Below are 19007 nucleotides of genomic sequence, written 5' to 3' on the forward strand. Positions count from 1 at the left end.
GATTACAATCTGCTTATCTATATTAGTATCTTATTATTTCGATAATTACTTTTATATTGACTAGTCACCTTTAAATACGCGAGACACAACACATTTATTTATTATTAATAGGAATGTAGAATCTCAAAACATTCGAGAGATTCCCATAGAGGTGTGATCTTTTGTCTCTTTTTTATTCGTAATTGCGTATCAATCCCTTTGCGTGTTTTTTTTTTAAGTTGTTACTATAGGTACAATTCGTACGCTATTTTCTCAGTAATCTCAGTCATAATTTGAACGTGATTGGCAGAGGTGTCCTCAAACAGTTGGATAAACAAACTGGCTCGGTGTAACAATATGTGGCTACAATGACACGTTTGTTATTAATGTTTCAAATCTGTATTTCCGTTGTAAACATAACATAGCTGTGTAGGTTTCTGTATTGAATGTACAAGACCTTCAATATCTGCATATTGATTATTTATGAATAAAATAGTTGGAATAGACCGGTAGGACTTATAATTGTGTATATTTTGCCTTTTCAACCTTTTCTGTAATTTTTATTGAAGTTTTTTCATTTTTTTCACATACGACTCCCGCAGTATGGAATTTAATTCCTTGTGCCGCATGGGGTTTCACAAACATTCAAGTCACAGACACCCAGACTCAGGACTAGCATTCGTAGATCACACAGACGTTTGTTGGTTGATTCATTGACATTAACAAACTTATGGAACATCGAGTTGCCTTTGATTACGTACTCAAATCAAATAATACTGTATTAAGTAAGTAAATAAAGCTAACTCACATTTCTACCATTTAAAATAAACCTAGATTCAACAGCAAAAAAGTCAATCGATGTCGGTCAGGTAAGGGAAATCTGTGCATTGTTCTGTAACCCAAAGATATGAATGAAATGGAGTGTCGTAGTGCCCTGCAACCGGACGGCAGTAGCCACGGTGCGCAGTCACCGTGAAACCAATGTTGGGTAAGAGGTAAGATACCACGCCATGGTATGCGTACTTATTTACTTATTACTTCAAGTACTTGAACACAATGGTTTTGTTTCGTCATAGCTTGTGGATCGGTAGAAATTACTTGAATGAATGTCAATTGTTATTATAAGATGGTATTGAGATGATATGGAATTAATGAGTTGCGCACGTGATTGTTGATATTGTGGTAAGTAAATAAATGTTAAAGGACATTTTTAGGAGGACATCGTTAAATCAATTTTTATTCACGTGCGGATTATTAATTATTAAATGATGAATCGGTTAACTCACGCTTATTTCTCGGGATTGTACGACTAGTTTCGGACCCAACCGGAGTCCTTACACATGAGCTTCTTTTAGAAATAGGGGAAGTAAAGCTCGCTTTACATCAGATACCTATTAATACATTGCATATTCATTTATGTTAATAAACAATTGTAATTATTGATAAAATATGGAAGAATCCAATAATTACTCAATTTATGTACACCATCGTTTGTTGGTTGTAAATAATTATAAAATAATTATCATAATTTACCAAAAGCAGCAATATCTATGATGAGTATGTTACAATACATTACAAAAATAATAGTTTAATAATCGATGTACATACAATAATTTAGTTATGCCATTTAATGTAAATACGATGTAGTTTCAAGGTTAGCCATACATTTGTTTTAATATTCTATCCACGATTAACTTTGCTAGTCTACTATAATACGTCAACGTGCCATAATAAGCTTTTTATTTATTTTATAAAACACAGACGCCATTTTAATATTTTATTTTATGTTCAATAGAAATTCGAAATTTAAAGTTTGAAGACTTCGAAACATGAAATCTAATTTTGCATACTGGAATTACAATTATGATTTTAGAATAGTTGAAAAGATTTTTCAAATTTATTATTTAGAAGAGATCGTAAAATGAATACTTATTTTTTTTCTTAATAGCTTTAGTTGCATTGTAAATTAATAAAATATCTTTAAAATAAAGTTGTTTTGGAATTAATGATTTCATTTAGACATTTTTTTGAAAGAATCTATCATGATGCGTCATCGCCAGACTGATCAAATTGAATTCTTCATTATATCATATGGGATAATATCATTAATAACATGATAATCGCAAAATGATAGTCATAGAAATGCAAAAAATATTTTGATACTAACACTACTTAACATTAATAGTAATTTAAGCGAATGTTGTCTAGATATTAACGGTTTCTTTGAACCCTCAATCAAATTCGATTGTAGTAAGTTTTACTGTTACTCGATTACTGCTATTTAATTCGATTGAAATCGTTATAAAATAACGAAAGAAAAATAACACACGTAACAATTCGAGTGTTTGGTTTCGATAAAATGCTATCAGTGACTAATGTTGTCGTCAATATGCATGCAGTCACGTGCGTGCGATTAGCATGATTTTTGTTTGTATTTAACTTCTTGGTACATTAACGTTTCTGCGTGCAATGTGCTTTCATTGCCAAAGGACACGCTTTTAAAAAGGATACCTGAGTAAGTACTGGTGACGTCAAACTTAATCAATTGCCCACCGAATCAGGCGAGAATTGGACACATAATACATTTGTCATTATTTAGTACAAGGCCAGACTTTTAGCTGCTTAAACAGTACTTAGTGCGTAAATACATGAGTGAATGGCTTCGGGCCTACGGTATAGTTTGCATTCACTCGCCATAGAATGATCACGTCCGATAAGCCGGAAACATTGTGTTAAACAGGTTTTCGAAGTTTTGAAAGGCGTTACTTAGGTTACGTATGAACTCAAGTGTAAAAGTTTGTTATGAAATCTATTTATATATGCTAATTTCAGCAATGTTTAGCTTTGTGATAAGTTTAATTTATACGCTCGTACTAGTTTACGCTCTGCGGTTAGTGAAAACTAAAATGCGTTAAGCACGACAATGTGTTTAGATTGTTATTTAAATATAGGGTTTAGGTTATTTCTTTGTTTTTTTATATCTAAATGGTATTGTATGGATGAGTAGCGAATGGCATTAGTGAAATTTCTTTTAGAATCGTCATGAGGGTTCAATTTAAAAAAAAGAGGTTATGAAAATTCTACTTGTAACTTGTTCGAGCGAAAGTTATTATTTCACTAGAACCAGTCCCAATCAAAACTAAGAGGTTAACACATTGATTTTATAATTCTCCCAAATAGATGAAATCGTAGTTCAAAACTATTTGGCATTATAAGTGATCGTACTATCATGTACTAATTACAAAATATGAATATTCTAGGAATCTCCTACATACGTTCCATTGTTATAATATTTCAAATGATTTTAATGTGCCGTTGCCATAAAGAACAGGAAACAGCAGAAACTAGGCGAAGAATTACGAAAACCATTAAAACCTCATGTGTCTTATGGGTTATGGCCAATGGAAACATCTTGTACCAATGAGGAAGCATTAAGGTCAGCTGCCGAGGAATGTAAGAACAGAGAAATGTTCTATCTTAACAGTTAGGCCTACTTTTGTGGACGGTGCCGACCGTGACGCGTCAGAAAACAAAATGGCCTGCCTAATGACGCGGTGAATTCATAAAGCAATGTGAATTGTGACTGAAGATTTCACGATAGCGATTAAAAATGTCTGGAAAATGTATTTCTTTAGGAAAGCAATTTGAATAGTCGAAGTTAATAAGGAATCAGACTGTTAAATGGGGCTAGTTAAGTTGTAAACATGAAGTAATTAATTCACACCTAACGTAACACTAATCACAACTCCTCCACTGTTTTTTGTCAATAATATTGCCAAGTTTAGAATTGTATCTGTAATCAATTGATGAAAGAAACAATTCTTAAGTTATCATGCATTTTTATGCAATCATTCCAAGGCATAGCTCGTGGTGAAAACATTGGTACAATTCGGGGAATTCAAGTCATTTGCGAGCGATTAAAGCATTGCGCGTTTAGATACCCATCGCTAATGATTATTACTTCATTTGTTTTGAGGTAGTAAAGCGATAAGAGGTACCCCTGCATTCCCAGAAACTATGAAAGTCAAGTAAGTGCGTGCATTATTTGTAAAATAATGTTCTTTTAGGTACCGGTAGGTGTACTGTTGTATTCACAATTCAAAATAGTTGAAAAAGTAACATAATGTGTCCTGTCGTCTTTTTCACTATAAAGACGAATGAAGAGACAAAATACTGAATGCACGGACAAGTGGTTTAAGGTCACCTCACCAAGATCAAATGTGTTCAGTACGTAGCGGGTTCGGACCCCGCTTAGCAATAGAAGGATAAAAAGCTTTTGTGTGATCTGCAATGCTTTCCATCTTTTTGTGAAAACCCCCGCGATGCAATTCCTTAGTGCGGTAGTTGTTTTTTTAATAATAAAATGTATGCATTTAACTACATCACTAAGTTTTAATGTTTAATGCTGGTAGAAAGTAAAAACATCTTCGCGTGCAGTGTTTTAAAAAAATCTACTAGATCAGACATATACTAGGTCAGACGGTATAACTCAAAACCGGACGAAGAAATTAGACCAGCTTAAATATAAATCAAGATCGGTTATGCAAATAGGAAGTGACCACTTCTTATGGCATTCTCTGATGTCTGTTCTAATCAACTCGCACGTAATAAAAATATAGATCGATTTAGACGATGAATATAAAATGTGATGTAACAGCGAAATAATAAGCGAATAATAATTGACTTTCCATTCATCTAGGCTTTCCCTGCTTTATGAGATAGTTTCTAGTCTAATAAATAGCGTATTGGATACTAAAGCAGATCGTTTAAGTCGATTTAAATTGTGTAATTCATTGATTTCAGATTTAAAACCAGTTAATTAACTAAATGATTTCAATTCATGCTGTATTCGAAATTTGCTGCTGTTGAACTTGAAAATGTGTATCGATCGAGCACCATCAACCGAGAGATTAGAGATCAGAGATTAAACTTACCCTATCATTTTAAGCATATCTTAATCTTTAATATTGGGTACTAATCTCTATTATCATCATCCTGTTGACATTTTGCTAACACAGTCAGTTTATATGAAATAAACAGAATGAAATGGTCAATGTCTATTCCGCATTGGGTAATACACTATGAACGCTCAAAATTATAAATATTACATCATAAACTAAATGCATACATTTTTTTATAAAATCTCATTAGTTTTTTTTTTAATAAAGTATCCGAGAATGTTTTCCTTTATGCCTTAGATTCCACACATTTTTCGTAACCACGGAGAGTCAGAGAATGGTATGTAGGTAGCGCAGTCAAGTCGAACGTGACATTAAAACCAATGAGTTGCACATTGCGATGAATTTGCAGATCGATTACGTCACTATAGGTATACAAATTAACCAGGAAAATGTGAATTTACTATCATCTTTACATCTGGTTTTGCTTTCGAGTGTATATTTGTTCTTTGGCATGACTGGATGGATTTTTTTATATAGGGTATCATTGAGTCGGTTAGAATCTTGGTAATATCACAGAATATATTTTTTAATGGTTGCCAGGGGACAAACGTTGAAAAGGTAGTTTTTAATTGCATCAAGTTAAATTAATTTTTGATAATATATTTCTATAGAAAATAATAATTTATTTAAAGTTTTGGTTGGTCATTAGGTCACCCTTACTTCCTTACTTCTTGTTTGAATACTTAGTTATTTATTAATAGTAGTAATTATCTCTGGTATTTTCCCTGATTATTGATATAATGTTATTTGATACACAACTAGCTGTCCCAGGAAGCGATTTTTTTGCGTACAAATTGGTTCTCGGAAATAAAAAGAATCAAAAAGAGCGGTCGAGCAGGGCCCCGGTTCTGCTATTTTACAATGGCCGATGAATGAATGGCAATTGAATTAAATTTGAAATTATTCCTTTTCACTTAAGTGTTTTGCCAATACAATAATTTGAACTTAATTGTATTTACCTTTAGTGTACCGTCCCGCACTGAATTTCCAGTTATTGTGTAGGGAAAATGCTTAAGATAATACGAAAACTGTCATTTTCATTCATTCATCGGCCATTGCAAATAGCAGAATTGGGGCCCTGAAGAAGTTCAATTTCGTACATTGTGACACGAAAATTTTACGGCGAAAATTTGAAAATTATATTTCAAGCTTAATTACCTTTGCCTGCATGCTTTAAGCAAGACCAAATGTTATGAATTATATTCTAAACAAATAAATAAAATATGTATATACATAAAAAATATTTGAAAAACAAAAGAATTCTTCGCTATTACATGCATCGGCCGGGAATCGAACCTGGGCCGCCCGCGTGGCAGGCGAGCATTCTACCACTGAACCACCGATGCTTGTATTTAAACTATGAATAAACTGTGTACTATCGTCTTTTGGTTAGCTTGCTCATGAAATGAACTACGTTCATGTAAAAAAACATTAATAAATAAAGTTAAATATAACATAAAAAATACATATTCTTCTTTTATCTTTTTGGACAGTTGTTTTTTTTTTCAAATGAAGTATTTCAATACCTTTGGAACTGTGCAACTAGAGATAATAAATTGTAACGATTTAAATTGCTTGGAAAACGTCGCATTTGAAATTAAAACTTGATTTTGATTTTTTTTTTATACCGCTATCACAACGATTAGTAAAAAGTAAGCTTCAACAATGCTTAGGAATGCGGTGGTCGTAACAATAACGACTTGTTTTTTTTTTTGTTTTAATTTTTCTTCGTCTGCTTATTTTATACGATAACCCTAGTGTCTTGAGTCCGACTTCCGTCTGTCCGGTCCGGTCTGCTATTTTATTCCAGGTTTTTTAATCATTTTGGCATCATTGAATTCATCAGAATTATGGTGGTATCGTACATATATGAGTCGTATCGTATAATGAAAATGGCGCCCAACGATTCGGAACCCACACCAAACACGTTATTTTCTGGACAATATGGGTATCAAATGAAAGAGAGTGGAAGAAAATGTTTAAAGATGAATATTACATTTCGTTTACATTATTTATAATAAGTAAAAGGTAAGCTGCCAAGTTTCGTAATCTATTTTTTTTGTTTTTCTTTTTTAATAATTAGTTTATTGACCATAAAAACAAATTTCACTCAGTTTTAAAGGGAAAGTGAGAGTGCAAGATCGTTCATGGTGCATCGGGGACGACTGAATCTAGCTCTATAAAGCATAAGTCATTGATAATATATCATAAATTACATTTTGCAATACCTACGAAGATACTATCGGCCATTCATAAACACGAGAGAACATAATTTTATTCATAATCTTTAGCACTAGAAGTTGATGGGAAAACAGTCACGCAATACTCTAAAGTGGGTTAAAGAAACGAGTAACAATGATACTTAGTAAATGCGAGTGATTTGCTTAGGTCATGGACATCCGAGTCATGGGAAAACAAAGGAGGTTCGACGTTTTAAATCGTATAGCCAATTGAAGACACCTGAAGGCTTGAGTTAAAGTAATAAAGTCGGAGTTGGTCATAAGAATGAACTGCTAAATCTTAACTACGACCTCATTCGTAAATAGTCCGCAACCTCATTCATGAAACCTTTACAGTTGCTATTCGCGGCAATACTGGCAGGTAGGAAAACAGAAGCGCGGGATATTTGAATTCAGAATAGTGGATTCATAAGATTTTAGTGTCGTGAGAAGTTAATCGATTATTGCGTAATACTCGTAATAAAGCGAGTAATTTTTGAAACTTATTTAGCGATTTTGTTATTAATATTGTAAATATAGATTATGTTAACTAACTAGATATGTAATGTGTACACATTACACGGTGAAGTGTGACGTCTCTCTTTCACAAGTGATACATATGTTCTTACAGGTCGTGGTAGACACCCTGACTTTTAAATCCTCGCTTCCTTAAACGAAGGTAACTGGCTGACATTGAAATCGAATGTTTAAATATCGAGCCTCTTATTTAAAAACAACTGGTACGTTTAGTTTTATTGTCTCATAAGCAAAACATAAGGTATTGTTAAAAACAGGTCGTTATTGTATAAATAAAGCGAGCTTTTATATATTGTTTTGGTTTATCAGAATGGCATGGCCGCATAACAGAGTGGAAATGCTTACGTTCACACAACAATTCGCAAAGGAGCAAAGGGATGCTTCGGAATGAGAAAAAATGTTATCTTCGTTGACGATTGCACAAAGAATTATACTTAAGTTTACTCTAAACTCAAAAGCTTATTGTGTCGAGACCTAAATAGCACCTTAAACGTTGGATATTTATTCACAGTCATTATGATTAGTCATGATTGTCCGATTACAGGGCAAAGGTCTATCTTTCCTTCTATTTGGCAAAATCGTGCCATACCTTTCTAAGAATGAGTCAAGCTCGATTCGACATCTCTTATTGGCGCTCATAGCCATATGGGGTTCAAAGATAGTTATTTTCCAAGTATTTCCCCAACAGTTAATCAAAAGCATTTCTCATTCATGTCACTGAGTGTAAGAGAAAATAACTTTTTAAATAGTTTAGAAAGTACAATTCATCATCCTATTAACGAGCCTGATAATTAGCTTCTTTACGTAACATGGCGTATTTTAATTAACTTTTAGCTGTTAATAGGTGTTTAAACAATCGTGACAATTCATTTCAAACGTCCATTGTCTTTTTTTGGATTCCACAACATGGTAAATTGTATGACAAACGAAACTTCTAACATGTATGAAGTTGGATTTTTAATTGTGTTCTCGAGAATGACTTTAGACAAAGTGCAGTAATATTTTATGTTGGTTTCTGTTTTTCTCATGACCTTAGCGTGTGGAGTCAGGACATGTAACAAACTGACAAGTAACTCGCTACATAAATTTAAGTATTCTAGTTTATAGTAAGAGGTTAGGTTTTTATTGCACGTACACGTAGTTCTACTCCGTAAGCGAAAAATGGCCGCTGCTGGCTTGCTATAAATCCGTTTTTAATTAAATATACATATAAGTAAGATCTATCATCATCACACTTACATCATAATCATCACACCAAAAGGTTTGTGTTTAAAGTAACTCATCCACTTTCAAACGACTTGATTAATTTTGGTAAAATTTGGCTGAATGATTAGAGTATAGAGGGCTCACGCGTACTGGCTTCTTCCAGATGTATATAGCACTTCATTGACATTCAGACTTCATTGCTAAAGCTAGCAGTTTTGTTTAACTCCCCCATCACTCACGCTTACGTTCGTCAGGAGGTAATTAACACAACGCACACATTACATAGTGTATTTTTTACTTGAGGATAGCATTTCGAGTGCACTAGTATTACTAGTAAAGAGATTAATAAAGTAGGTCTTACCTTGCAGGCTGGGTGCGGAGGCAGGCGCGGCGGGCGGCGGCTGCAGCGGCGTCGGCGGCGGCCGGCGACGTCGGGGTGCGTGCAATCCTGGCGCGGACGCCGCACGAGTCGCTGTACGGAACCCGGGGGCACGGTACCGGGCCGACTTCACCGGACCCGCCGGCACTGTGTTCGTACCCGTGATAGACGGTAGCCGAGGAAGAGAACCAGCGCGCTGCTCTTCTTCTGACTATAACAAAATTATATGTTTCAATACAATGCTAATATAATCAATTGGTCTGTTTGACATCAATGTTTTAGTGAAAGGAATTCTACGTCTAATTAATTATCAGAAATAATTTTGTATCACAGATATTTTAACTGCAATTTAGGTAAACATAAGCCTGAACTATTAAATGATAGAATTAAGCGTTATAGTCATTAGCAAATTAAAAGAGAGCCAATTCCTTCCATTTAATAAGCATGCAATTATTCCTACTTAAGCAGCTCTTGATAACAATGAGACGCATAACCAATTTTCTTTAAACTATATGTTATGTCCAACTTCCTTGTGTAGTAATCTTTATTACATAGTAACATTCCTCTTAGTCATAGTATTAGTGTATACTTAATAGTATCATTTAGAGTTAATCAAAAAACGATCAACAAGACACTGTTAATTGTTATAAATTGATGCTACATTGTCGATCCTAAAATCATTAGCCAGTAATTGGTAGTACGTGGGTTATCTACAAAATGTCTTGTTTTCTTACATTTAAGTATGAGTGTGTATGAGTGTTTCAAGAAGTTGACTGTTATAATAAATATCACGTACGGTTAATCCTAACTTCAGTATGATCAACAACAAAATTTGGATAACAATTACATTTTTAAAGCAAGTGTATACAAATGTAGTGATCTGCTACTGGTCTAGTTTGAGGCAGAACAGGGTTGACAAAACAAATCAAATATCTTTTTTTGCCCAAACGCACTTTGCTGTAACATAACCATTACCTACATAATATTTTAGTTAAACTTATAAACTAAAATTGTCAAAAAGAGGATGTCTTACTTCTAATAGTAATTATAATGAATGCGTGTCTTTGTGTACGTGATTTCTATGTTTGTGCAACCCCCCGTGACACAAGGATTAAATTACTTACTGCGGGAGTCGTTTAAAAATGAAAGAAAATAAATAATTCCTAGTTTCGTTAAAACGTACTAAATACCAATTAATACATATCCCTGACAATTATTGGGATATAGGTATTATTAAACAAATTATGTTGACCAACTTCCGTCATCGGCTTTACTTACACTATTGAAGGTTTATACATGTTATAAAATAGAAAAATTAAATCTGCACATAATAGAAAAAAAAACAAGTCACAAGTCGCTAGCATAACTATTGTAGTGATTAATAATATTCCTTATTATAATTTCAGTGTCATGTGGAATTTTTAAACTATATTAATACTTAAGTTAACATACAATATTTCATTTTCAAGTATCCATTGTTTGATTTGATTCCTTTAAATAACAAGTACTTCAGTTAGTTAAATATTAGCCTTAGTATAGATAAACTGAAGAAGTTATGGTTAGTACTATGATAAATAGGCCTTGGATATTGTTTGAACAAGTTACAATACGGTTGTAGTTTTAAGTTATTTGACGTAATATGTAAAATATTGATAGTACTTTATATAAAATGTGTAAATTGTATTATATTTTATATCTCACTAGCTGTTCGCCCGCGGTGTTTGTTATATCGCGTTTCCAAGAGAACTCTTCAAAAGTCCGGAATAAAAACTATCTCTGTACCAAATTTCATTAAAATCAGTTGAGTGGTTTAGACGTGAAAGCGTAACAGACAAACAGAGTTACTTTCGCATTTATAATATTATTAGGGATTGGATATTATATATCTGTTTTTGAACCTATGCCATTCATAAGTATTTTGTTCGTTTGCAACATTTATTAATGAGACTAAGTGAGTTAACAATACCACAGCTGTAAATAAGATGAACTGGGTCAGTAGACTGTTATGTATGCATACATTCTCGTAAGGGTTAAATAGTTATATTTGTCAGTTCTGTATTTAGATGTGACATTCCATGCTCATGAATGAGCAGTAAGAACTTATTTTTTTTTAAGAAAACTACTGTTAAAAGCATAAACAAACTGCACTGAGATTACTTGTTCCTTTTTTATGTTGTTGACTTGTGTTGTGATAGTAAACAGAGAGCACCGTACGTGTACATTTTAACCACAGTGCACGCTTCGCTGCTTATCAGTCAAATATTTATTTATTTACAAGCCTGCCTTATCTCCGATGCATGTATCTCGTTCAGGAACTTCTATCTATCGTTTCTCGTGCGCGTAATAGTATATGACATTGACATTTTTGAAATAATTGAAGTAAATAGATATCGTGTGGCCATGAATTACTATCGATGTGTTTTATTCGTGCGCTATCTAAGTTATTTTATTTTATCTGTGTAGAGAAATTTTGTGAATGTATAACTAAAGATTTATGAGTTATGATTGTTAGTAGTAAGGTACGAGTTTAATGGTAGGTACTTTACCTCAGCATCTGGTGCGGAGGCGCGTCGTCTTCCTCGCCACAGTCTATCTTCGCTACCACCGATAGCTCCACAGCTCCTTGAGTGTGACTTCTGCGCGGCCAGGTCTGCGCCCGCCGGAGATCTCCGCGACTCACTTCCCACACCGCCCAACGTACCCCGGGAATCGGCTGCTAGGAGCGCCGATTCGAAACTACCGCGCCACGAAAACCGCTCACTATCACTCGCGACACTACCCCTGCTTGCTGTGGGCTCAAGTATGTCGTGCGATCGACTTCTGGCCAGCGCTCCCGGTTCGGAAGCACTGTCGTCGTCAGTGCTAGGTGAAGCACCGCCTGACACTTCGTGCATGAGGGCCACCAGGCGGCCGCCGATGTGTCGCATAACCTTGCCGAACATCGGCGGCGAGCCCTCCCCGGCGCGGCCCAGCGTCGCCGCCAGCCTTCGGTACGCGCCCACCGCGTCGCGCTCCAGTGATCCCGCGTCATTGCTTCCCTTATCAAACTCATCTATTATCTCGCGGCAACTGTCAGATATTTGTTTTCTTAGCGCGGATCTGTTAGCTGCTGTACCCTCTAAGTCGGAACCTGCGTAGTCAGACGAGTCATATGAATCACTCCACGTGTCTTCGCTTGATAAGTATTCGACTATTTCACGGACTTCTTCGTCGCGTATACCCGGTACTGTCTTCATTAATCGCGTTAATTCGCTTTCAAAATACAATAACTGAGGTGGTTTCGGGGGGCGGGAACTTTCTGAATTGGATGACGCCGGTGTTGATGTTCGCACGTTTGTAGTGTGCACCATTTGTTTGAAAAATTGACGCATTTTTGTCATCATTAGATTGGTTTCTTCGTCAGACGACCAATTATTAAAGCTATCTTTACGTACTAGCGGTGTTTGAGGCGGGCGGGACGTCGGTGGACCTTCTACACGTTCCTCGATGTCAGGTCGGATTTCTTCGATTATTTCTTCTAATTCTATTTTAGGTTCATGAGATCTTGTGAAATCAGAACTAGAATCTCCATTTCTGAGTAGGTCATCGCAGCTGCCGACGAACCCGCTATCCCTACTAGTTTGTTTTTTAGATTCAGATAGTTCAGATCCAAGCGGTGGGAATTCCGGTCGGGGTGATAACCTGCCGTCTTCACCCTCCGAAACAGATCTAGTATCGTCGCGCGTCTCCTCAGTGAACTCAGCTGATTGTCGGCGTTCGTCGGCGGGCGAGCCGCGGGGCTTTTTGTTTTGTTTTTTTCTTTTAGATTCGCCTTGCATGTCGAGCCTTTCGGAGGAGTCGTGTCTGTCCTCTGTTTCGGTACTGGACGCGTCGGACACCTCTTGGTTATCTTGTGATGGTTCATCACCCGTTAGTAAGTTATCGAGAGAGTTTGAATGTGACCGGGGAGTCCCTCGGGCGCGTACTAACCTTTTTCTGCGCTGTTCAGGGCTCTGTCTGCCCTCACTATCACTGCCGACGCTTCCTGATCCGTCCGAGTCGCGCCGTTCTTGATTAAATCCCATGAAGCCTGACAGAAAGTATTTCTCCAACCGCGACGACACAAGTTCATCACTATCACCACTCCTTTTAGGTTGCTCGTTATCCACAATCGATTCACCACCCTCACTACACACACTCGATGTTTCCGACACTGCTTCCTCATCGTCGCGAATATTCCTGCCGTCTCCCAAACCGAAGAAAAAGTATTTCTCTAATTCAGTAGCAGATATAGGCCGCGGTTTTTTTACAGTTTGTTCCGTTTCGCTTTCTTCGCAACTTTCTTCGACAATAGTGTGTAAAGTGTAGTCTATGGAACGTCTGCAGTAAGCGAACTCCTCGCCGCGCATGGGTAGAGAGGCTTCATCCCCGGAGTCCGAGTCGGAGGGTGAGGTGGCCTCGTCCTCGTTGTGGCTGACGTCCTCGACCCACGAGTCGTCGTCTGCGAGCCCCTCCTCGAGGCACACGACCGCCGAGAGAGTGTCGGCATTGCTAACAACAGTCACTCCGCCCGAAGGCTGCGGTGTTTCGTCGTCGGATATTCGTTCGTCTGAATCGTCTTGCTGCGAGTCCGGGTTGGGCTCCGATTCACTTTGTGAGTTGGTGTGGTGCACTATGATGTCTTGCATGAGCTGCGTCGTGTCTGAGGTGACGACGGAGACGCGGTCGTGCGTTATCATAACGCAGCTAGTGAAGCGCGCGGGCCCGTCCGCACGAGCCGTACGCGAGCGGCAAACTGTTGTCGCGGCAGGTGCGCACGCGCTCCCCTCCGCCTCCGAGCAAACCGGCCTGACGCCATGCATTTTCTCCTCCTCTTGGTCCTCCATTAATTCTTTCTTCAATAGTTCACTGAGAGTGCGTTCAATACCTTTAAACAGGTCTATTTTTTCTGCGGGCGATGAACTTGTGTTATCGTGACTGGGCTCAGGTGAAGGTGATAATTTGGTTAATGAGTCCGGTGGTAATTCTAAAGAAATTAATTCATTACTATTATGATTCTCGTTAGCTAATTCTACCGAGAATTTTACTTTCACGTCTGACAGTGAGTCGTACTCCATGTTTTCAGATGATATACTTTGATATCGATTAACGTCACTATCTGTGTTGTTTTTCTTATCTAAATCGTTGCTACTCGAGCTACAACTTGCATTAAAACTATTGAATTTTTCACACGTTTCACTTTGTAACATATTTTCGTCACAAAACTTGAAAAAGTTCGATTGTTTGATTTCTCCATGATTGCTGTCTTCGTCACTATTATTTTCGTATGGTATAACGGAATACTCTTCTGTAAAATTAACCGAATCCAAAAGCACAATGTTTGAAGATTCGCTGATTTGTGAAAAACTTTCGTTTGAACTGCCACTGACGTTCATTTCGTTTTCCCTAACCACTTCGACTGCAATTCGTTCTAAACTATCCGATTTTTTATCGACGAAAGAATCATCACAATCTATGCCACTGCTGTCCGCATTATCTTCCATGTCGGACGACGAGTCCGCCGGGTTAACAACAAACACTCGCGAGAATCGTCCGGCGCCGCCACCCCCGGAGTCGTCAGAGTCCTCATCGGACGTGGCTGGCTCTTCAGGGGCGCCGCTGGTGAGGTCATAACTTCTCCGTGCGACTCCTTGCTCGGAATCGCTGGACTCGGCGGACTCGTTGGAGGAAGGATAGGCTTTCTCCGCCTCTAGGTGATCCGGCATGGCATTTGCTGGATCCGATAACAACGACAATGAGTCCTCCTCGGCAATCACCTTGATACCGACTGACGGTTCATGTTCAACTGGCCGTTCGATGTTCTTATCATCGTTATCGTTATCGCGGGGCTCCGGCGCTTGTGACGCTTCGGACTGTATTGCCTTATCTGTCCTTTCGACGGTGGTCATCTCGAGTTTATACATATGCGGTGGTGCAGAGGCGGAAGCGGTGGCGGTGGCGGCGGCGGTGACGGCGACGGCTGCGGCCGTTGTGAGCCGGGCGAGGGTTGCGGCATCTAGAGGCGCTAGGCCGGGATAAGTGTTCCAGTGTGGCGTGGGTGGTGTTTGCGTGGGGAACGCGAGCAGAGCCGGCCAGAGGGCGGCGGGGACAGGCACGGGGACTGGCACTGGGACTGCGACAATACGGGGCTCGGCGCCGCAGGAGCAGGGTCGCGGGCAGGCCTGGGGCGCGTGCTTGGTGGGCGGGGGGATGGGTTGCGCCGCCGACGCGCCCGGCTCGAAGTAGTCCCAGTCGCAGTCGTCGGGCGCGGGCGGCGCGGCCGAGGAGGCCGTGGATGACGAGTCCTCCGTGTCTTCGCGACACGACGAGTCCGAGCTCAGAAATACGAGGCGGTAGTCCTCGGGACGCATGCGACCGGCCTCCGGTTCGCTTACTTCGCCCGGTTCACTGCTGACGCCCCACTCTGAAAAAGAAAAAGATGAATTGATTTGCCTGTTACACTAACGAGCATATTTACTAGAGGGTCCCTATTTATAATACATAAAATAACTTAATAAAAGTAACTTAATTTCTTTACATTTACATAATTAACATTTATATAAAAGATCTACAACCAAACAAGGGTAATTTTTATTTCCATTTCGCTAGCCCGGTAAAGTTTTCTGCTCGTAATAAAACACGTTAAACGGGTAACTTAAAACCAGTTCTAAAACTTGTATAGAATACATATTGTATATGTATACATACAATAACCTGTTATACGAGTGTGTATGTATTATTTTATGCATGTTTTATTTGTTAAGACTTGAAACAATAACGCCTGCAGCTTTTTCACGCGCAATAAGTTATCGCCTTGTTACGTGCTAAGCGCGGTCCGCACGGCGTTTGCGGTAATGACGGCGACAGACTGGTTGATAGTTGTGCAATATCGCCTTAGACTGCCTACTGTCCGTAATGTATACGTCATAGTTCAATATGGGTGGCCAGGAATACTAGACGTACACCACGAGGTACACTAATAGCCTTACGAAACCTTTCTTACGCATTACAACGGTACATTACAGTGGCGCCTGTCGATAATAATTACTACGGATTAAAGTTACGGACAGTACGTACGTATTGATTCGCAAATAATTAAAATAGTTTGACTTCAAAATTGTTGGCAATGATTTTTTAAACTAAGAGAGAGATAAAACGTTCATTAAAATAGAAAGTACACCATATAATCACAGCAATGATACTAAGTAGCTATGATCAAATTAATCAGATGCAAAAACGAATACCCTTTGTCAATTGATATTACTCAACGACTAAAACATAAGATTCAACTGGTTCCAAATGTAATACAAAATCCTTCACGCGAATAACAATTGCCAACCTGTCACGGAACAATAGAAATAGACCAGACCAAAGAGTCCGGGATATCATGTCTGAGATTACAATCATGCTAATATTGAATCTGTAGAAAGCACAACGGATGGGTGGCTTGCAGGCGCAACGCCGCGCGTGTTGTCTTCGTGAGTCGAAAGCGACGTGTACACGAACCTAGAATACACTTAGTATTAACGTATAAGAAGAAAGTTTTAGTATTTCGTTGTACTATTTTCGGGTATTTTTTTACTTAACAGGCCTACTTCTGAGCAAAGGTCTTCAAAATCTCATTTATCTTATACATTAACCTTAGTTTTTTGTTTGTCCCAATCTTCTCGGGGGAGAAACGAGTAGCGTCAGTCTCTTGCTGATTAAACGTCTCTCGCATGTAGTCGACGCGTGTCAATGCATAGCAATTTTAAAAATTTATCACACACCCTTGTCTGTCTGGCCACTCTTTCTTTAATCTTACCAGATCGTCGCGCCTACGTCTGCAAAAATTAGTGTTGTATCCTCTTTCAAGTGTTTTAGGAAAAAAAAAACAATGTAATATATTTTTCATGGGAATTGATTGAGTGCAGGATATTAATAGATTTTATCGTGAAGTAATTGCAGTGAACTGGTATTGTGCGTTAGTTGACGACCCGTAACGCTTGGTTCAAGTTCTTTATTGTAATTAGGTTGTCAGATTCAAAGAGGAAATTATCAGTGATTTGTACTACCTGGACCTATGGCCATTAGAATAAGCGTGTGTCGATGATTTTTGTAATTATACTCGAATATGTAGAAACAGAGGAACAGAATTAGTATTATAATTATTTAGAACTTTGTTTATTTCTTGTTGGTATCAGATTATCAATCAATATCGCGTGACTGGTGAATGAAATTTTATGACTTAGTACTTTATTTGTTGTTATCTAATCAGCAATTGCTAAAAATATTGTTTTCTTTATCTCCAATTAGTTCAATCGAGAATTGCGTAGAAACCCTTTCAAGAGGAACTTTAGTACGTAGTTATATCTGTTTTTTTTAAGCTTTTTTTACTTGTGAATTAATATGTAAAATGCTATAATATATCAGACACGATTACGGGTAAGATTAGTGACATAAAGAAATATAATAATACCAGACTACTAGCTCTCTGTAGATTAACGATTAAAAATTTCAATACACATTTTGTATCTTTACCGTTTGTCAATGGTGCCTTAGTATATACTGTATACATAGGTACCTAACAGTACAAACAACTGAAAATGTCATAGTCATTTTTATATGCCGTTTTCATACAGACAGAACAAGTATTCAATAAGATAATAAAATGAAGTGTACATAATCGCGTCACGTGTGTTATCTGCTAAGCTAATCTTCGAGTGTTCTATAATTGTTCGAGAATACACGCTACCACCTTTTAAAGAACAACATGCACATGATCTGAATGTAATTATACTTAATGTATGTGTTTGTGTGTTATTAGGGGGTGAGCACACGCGATACTTTTTGCCTTAATTGATTATTTACAAGTAGTGTTTATTTGATGTTGGATTCTTATATCAGGTGCAGTGAAAGTTATTGTTGCAGGACTATCTTCGGAATCGAAGTTCTATAAGAAGATCTATAATCGGAATTATCTTTGTTGGTTAGATGAAGATTGTTTGTTAAGTAAAAGTGCAGTTGTTTGTATGTTTGTAACTCGTTGTAAACTGCATTGGTTCATACATTTTAAGAAATATTGAACAGGACTTACGTTTCGTACAGTTATTTTGTATAATAATATGATTTAGTACGACCAAGATCATTTTTTCAAATGTAGTTTGCAGTTTTTGTAAGTGATCCCCACAGGTATAACATACCTAATGGTTCAAATCGCCTATCACAAGCATGACTTATCGCGCCCTCTACTGTAGATTGTGACACCTAAAGCTTACCTAAAAGATATTTGAACTGTGCATGTAAAGCTTGGCAAAATTTTTGCGTATTGTATTAATATTGCAAGTTATAAGACGCGAAAAATATGCTTAGCTATGCTAGAAGCCTTACCACAGGCATTAGTGACTAAAGAACTATCAGTTGTTACAAGGGCTGCATAACATTTGCGATGCTGCCGACCTCAAGACGGAATGAGACCGTGAAGATACATATCTTTACGGTCTTCTTACGTAATTATGTAAACGCAATGAAAACATTGCCCTCCTTTTAACATTATCGCCGTCGGCAATGTCGAAGATTTCAATATTGACTTTGTTAGTATTGTGCATGAATTAGTATGAAGTCTTTTCGAATCTGTTTGCAAAAATCGATCAGCATCATTACCCATTTTTTTTTGTCTAGCCTAGAATTTCGTGAAAACCTTCCTTCGTCTGCCTCTTTCTGTTGGAA

At 37.7% G+C, this 19007-nt stretch overlaps 1 protein-coding gene and 1 non-coding gene across 4 annotated transcripts in view; both read right to left on the reverse strand.

Moving 5' to 3' along the window:
* LOC113500641 overlaps positions 1 to 19007 on the reverse strand; it is an 85965-nt gene that overhangs the window by 21302 nt on the left and 45656 nt on the right. For all 3 annotated transcript variants that reach the window (XM_026881500.1, XM_026881499.1, XM_026881501.1), the window contains 2 exons: positions 11828 to 15723; positions 9264 to 9492 (listed from right to left, as the gene is read on the reverse strand). In XM_026881500.1, the coding sequence (XP_026737301.1) occupies positions 9264 to 9492; positions 11828 to 15723 (4125 nt within the window). The remainder of the gene's footprint in view (positions 1 to 9263; positions 9493 to 11827; positions 15724 to 19007) is intronic.
* Trnag-gcc lies at positions 6216 to 6286 on the reverse strand. The gene has a single exon. It is a non-coding gene; the product is annotated as a tRNA-Gly (tRNA).

Source organism: Trichoplusia ni, chromosome 14 (assembly GCF_003590095.1).
Source record: "Trichoplusia ni isolate ovarian cell line Hi5 chromosome 14, tn1, whole genome shotgun sequence".
NCBI lineage: Eukaryota > Metazoa > Arthropoda > Insecta > Lepidoptera > Noctuidae > Trichoplusia > Trichoplusia ni.